General features: G+C 38.3%; 1 protein-coding gene across 2 annotated transcripts in view; it reads right to left on the minus strand.

Moving 5' to 3' along the window:
- Positions 1-755: 755 nt before the first annotated feature.
- Positions 756-4,585, minus strand: part of SLC38A6 (solute carrier family 38 member 6) — an 88,562-nt gene continuing 84,732 nt past the window's right edge. For both annotated transcript variants that reach the window (XM_066388452.1, XM_066388453.1), the window contains exons 13-16: positions 2,728-2,852; positions 1,213-1,357; positions 1,014-1,108; positions 756-839 (exon numbers count right to left, since the gene is read on the minus strand). In XM_066388452.1, the coding sequence (XP_066244549.1) occupies positions 756-839; positions 1,014-1,108; positions 1,213-1,357; positions 2,728-2,852 (449 nt within the window). The remainder of the gene's footprint in view (positions 840-1,013; positions 1,109-1,212; positions 1,358-2,727; positions 2,853-4,585) is intronic.

A 4,585-nucleotide genomic window follows, 5' to 3' on the forward strand; every position in this document is an offset into this window, starting at 1 on the left:
CTGCCACAATTTGGAAATGATCATGAGGCCCTTCAACAGGTAAACAGAAAGACAAACTGTGGTACATTCATACAATGGAATATTATCCAGTGACAAAAAGACATGAGCTATCAAGCCATGAAAAGACATGTAGGAAACCTAATTGAATATTGCTCGGTGCAAGAAGCTAGGCCGAAAGGTTAGATACTATATAATTCCAACAGCACGACACACTGGAAAAGGCTCACTGTTTCTATGAAAATAGTAAAAGGATTGTTGGATGCCAATGACTGCATCAACAGTGAACCTTAATGTAAACTATGGACTTCAGTTAATAATAATGTATCAATAGTGTCTCAACAAGCATAACAATTATACCACACTAATTCAAGATGTTAATGATAATGAAAAACCATGGCTGTTTTGTGGGGGGTGTGGAGAAATATTTAAGAACTCTGTACTTTCTGCTCAATGTTTCTGTAAAAATTAGAACTACTCTAAAAGATAAAGGCTATTAATTTTTTTTTAAAAAAAATAATAGACCCACAAATAAACAAAAAATTGACCTAATACATTTAAGAGCATTTTGAGTTTCTCATTGTGATTCAAACTGCTCCCACTTTCCCCTACCCACTCCCATTTTATTCCACTTTTCTGATACTGTTTACAACAATGTTAGCTCTATAAAGAGGATTCTTCCAATGCACCTTCAGGAATGACTTCTTTTTGTTTAGGAGGTAAATTATTCTTCATAAGAAATGAGAAAAATATATACTTTATTTATTATTAATCCAATTAAAAATGATGAGTGCTAAACTAAAATTCCCAACCAAAATTCCAAAGACAAGCAAAAAAAAGGCCTGTGGGAATAGAAAAATAAGCACAATTAGAGTATATTTTAAAAATCTCCACCCTCCCCAATAATGTACATTAAGCTCAAAATACATTTTCTTGATGTAGATAAAATAATTATAAAAGGACAAATTATTTCCTAAAATAGTATTCTTAAAAGAAACAAACAAAAACCAACCTACCCTAAGCTTTTTCCATGAGAGAAAATCCTCTCTGCTCAGTTTGAGATAAAATAGTCCTGGGAACACAAAAATCAAACACGTCGATGTACTGGCACCTTTAAGGGGGAAGAAAGAGAGGGTTACTGTCAGATTCAGATGTGAGGCTGGGTAACAATTACACCCATTTTATTGTGTGGGTGTTCTGAACTAGAAAACTTACCAACTACACCAAATACATTCCTAATGTCAGGAACGTATATTGCAAGTAAAACAATGATAATGTTGAGTGCTAGAGTGATCAAAAAATGGTGAATCCATGAGAATGGGAAATTGGAGAAAAACATCATCATTAAAGCTTTCCTTGCCTATAAAACACAAAGAGAAAAAGATTTAAGCAATAAGAAAGTGTCAAAGCCAAAATACTTACTGAGGGGCATGTGTACAGTACAGTAACCACAGTATTCCTGTCGCCTACACCACTTCGATGTCAAAAAATATAATCTATCATCTAGTGTTCATTATTCACAAATTAAGAAACATATATTTTGGTGTGAACTTCATAAAAAGTACTTTGCTTTAATTCTTGAAAAACGTTTCACAGGCCCAACCTGTGGTGGCACAGTGGATAAAGCATTGACCTAGAACGCTGAGGTCGCTGGTTTGAATCCCTGGGCTTGCCTGGTCAAGGCACATATGAAAGTTGATGCTTCCTGCTCTTCCCCCTTTCTCTCTCTCTCTCTCTCTCTCTCTCACTTTCCCCTCTAAAATGAATAAATACAATCTTAAAAAACAAAACAAAATACTTTTCACATACAATTTCTTTAGATTGCATCATTTTCAAAATTAACAACACTGTGATGAACTCTCAGAGAATAGTTCTCATTAAATTCAAAAGAAGAGCAAAAGGTTTAAAACAAGAAAAGGAATTATGCCATGGGAAAGAAACACCGTTTACTATATTATTCTATGTTATCTGTTTCACAGCATGTAAATATGGAAACTAGTTTGTGACACTTCCCCCCGCTAAGGCCGGAGGCAGGCAGGCGTCAGGTCCCACGCATGTTTACACAGCCCCTGCTGGACTCCCGGCCCTGCAGCCTGCACAGGGAGGACGCAAAAGGCCTTAAAGGCCCAGTTCTTAAGGAACTCACTGTTTAGGAATTCAAGACATCCACACAGAAGCATTTATACCCAAAGCCTTTGTTTCCATTTTCTCAGGAATTCTTAAGATTCTTATGTATGGCAACTAAATGCAAAATGAAGGTCTGTTCTGTCCCTTAAATTATAATTCTAGAGCAAATAGAATAGTTTGGCTAAAATTAAACTACAATGTCTATGTGAAAATAAATTTACAATAAACCAGAAGGAGCTTATTTTTGCTGACTTGACTTTTTCCTCGTCATGCACATTCTTTTGAAAACAGAATACAGAATTAAAGGGAAACAGCCCCCCAAACCTTAGGAGAACTACAGTCTCTAAATTGGAAACAATGCTGTGGGAAAGCATAAATCTAAACTAAATCTCCAAAGGCACAAATTAGCACAGTGGTTGGTTCACTGTTAGTTTTGTGCTTTCTTGGGGCTGTATGCAAGTATAAGGTCTTTGATCAATTACTTGACAAATGAATAAGATATACAAGACTAGATGGGATTCAAACATTCTAGTCTGCAAAGAATTAGTGTTGCCACATTAGGGAGCTGCTACCCCAAGCAACAAAACCTTTAAGAGTACTTACAGGGAAGTGGATTAGAGGGACTGTCAAAAGCACAGCAAACAGTATGCATAACTTCACAGTCCTGACAACAACATCATGTGGCAAGTATTTACCATAGTCTTGAAGTATATCAGACGCCACTTTGTCTGTAAATTTCAAAAAGAAAATAACAATAAGGATCACATTATAAACTACTAAGACATCAATAACAGCAAAATTATTTTCCTTTGCACAAGTGGATTTTAACAGATTTTGGGTTCCCAGTACCAAACTGCTCTCTGGTTTTTTTTCTCTCCTATGAAACACAGAGACGTTAAATACCTTCTTGAAACCTACAGTCTCTTCCTTTAATGAAAGTATAAATTAGCACAAGCAGAACCTAAATTATGACAATAAATATATATCATATATTAGCCTGACCAGATGGTGGTGCAGTGTATAGAGCACCGACCTGAGATGCTGAGGACCTAGGTTCAAAACTGAGGTCACCGGCTTGAGCGTGGGCTCACCCAGCTTGAGTGTGGGATCACAGACATGACTCCATGGTCGCTGGCTTGAGCCCAAAGGTCACTAGCTTGAAGCCCAACATTACTGGCTTGACGCCAAGGTCGCTGGATTGAGCAAGGGGTCATTGGCTCAGCTGGAGCGCCCTGGTCAAGGCATGTATGAGAAAGCAATCAATGAACAACTAAAGTGCTGCAACATATATAAAAAATACCTCTTTAGAACTTTTCCACAATCTGAAGGTTTTGCACATTTATGTTGTTTGTTTTGTAAAGTGCTTTCAGGTGTACTACTGAATTTGGTCTGTATGAAAACAATATAAGATTGGTAGGTGGGGTAAAAAATAGAAACGAGTTGCCTAAGATCACATGACTCACAGGGACAGAGCTGGCACAGCTCCACATCCAATTTTTCTTTTGGTGCCAAAGCCAGTCCCTTTTTCTCAATACCGCAATGTTTTCTAGACCCTCACAGAGCTGTGTGCATGCTGCCTGTTTCCTCATCATCTCCTCTGTAGATTCATCTTTCATAAAAGTTTTAGGGAACTGGCTTACTTAGCAAGCCAGTGTGGTAGCCAGGGACAGAATTTGATCATGCCAACTGCGCCTTGCTCCATGGTGTTCTTTCATTCTCACACATTTTCCATACCCCAAGCCAGACAAAGGGTATTCAAGGGCACTGCGTATCACTTTCTTGTAGGGAAAGATCAATTTATACTTAGAATAGAATAGTGCTTTTTAATTTACGTGTGGACATTTTGGAAAAGTTGTTTTGGAGGAAATAAGAAATCAAACACACCTCTGTCTTCAAGGATCTTAAAATTTAAAGGGCAGATAAGATGAATACACACATAACAATGTATAAACAGATACACACGTAAGTGGAGGAAGAAGGTCTAAACAAATAGCTACAGTGATTCTGAACAGAAAAGGAAAACAGGGCTCTGGGATGTGCAAGAAGGAACTCCAGGAAGGCTGGGGGAGAGTCATCAGGATACAGGGGGTGGCAGGATGGTAGAGGGGCTTGAATTCTGGAACCACACAGACGAATGTTGAAATACTACCACTTAATAGCAAATTAACTTTTCTGAATCTCTTAGTTCTTCCATCTGTAAAACGGAGACAAAAGCATATTGACTGATGGAGTTACTGAGAGCATTAAATGAATTAATGTGTGTGTGCTAACACTCAAAGATGTGGGGGATGAGAGTCCAGGAGCGAGACTCGGCACAGCAGAAGTCCTGGGGTAAGCAGAGGGAATACGCATCTGAGAAAATGCGCATACCGGGAGAACCACGATGGCTAACGTCGAGTGTGCTGTAGTGTAAAGGGCAGTAAGTGATACGGCCGGAAATGCATTTAAGACCCAGCAATGG

The sequence above is a fragment of the Saccopteryx leptura genome, chromosome 6, assembly GCF_036850995.1.
Source record: "Saccopteryx leptura isolate mSacLep1 chromosome 6, mSacLep1_pri_phased_curated, whole genome shotgun sequence".
Classification (NCBI taxonomy): Eukaryota; Metazoa; Chordata; class Mammalia; order Chiroptera; family Emballonuridae; genus Saccopteryx; species Saccopteryx leptura.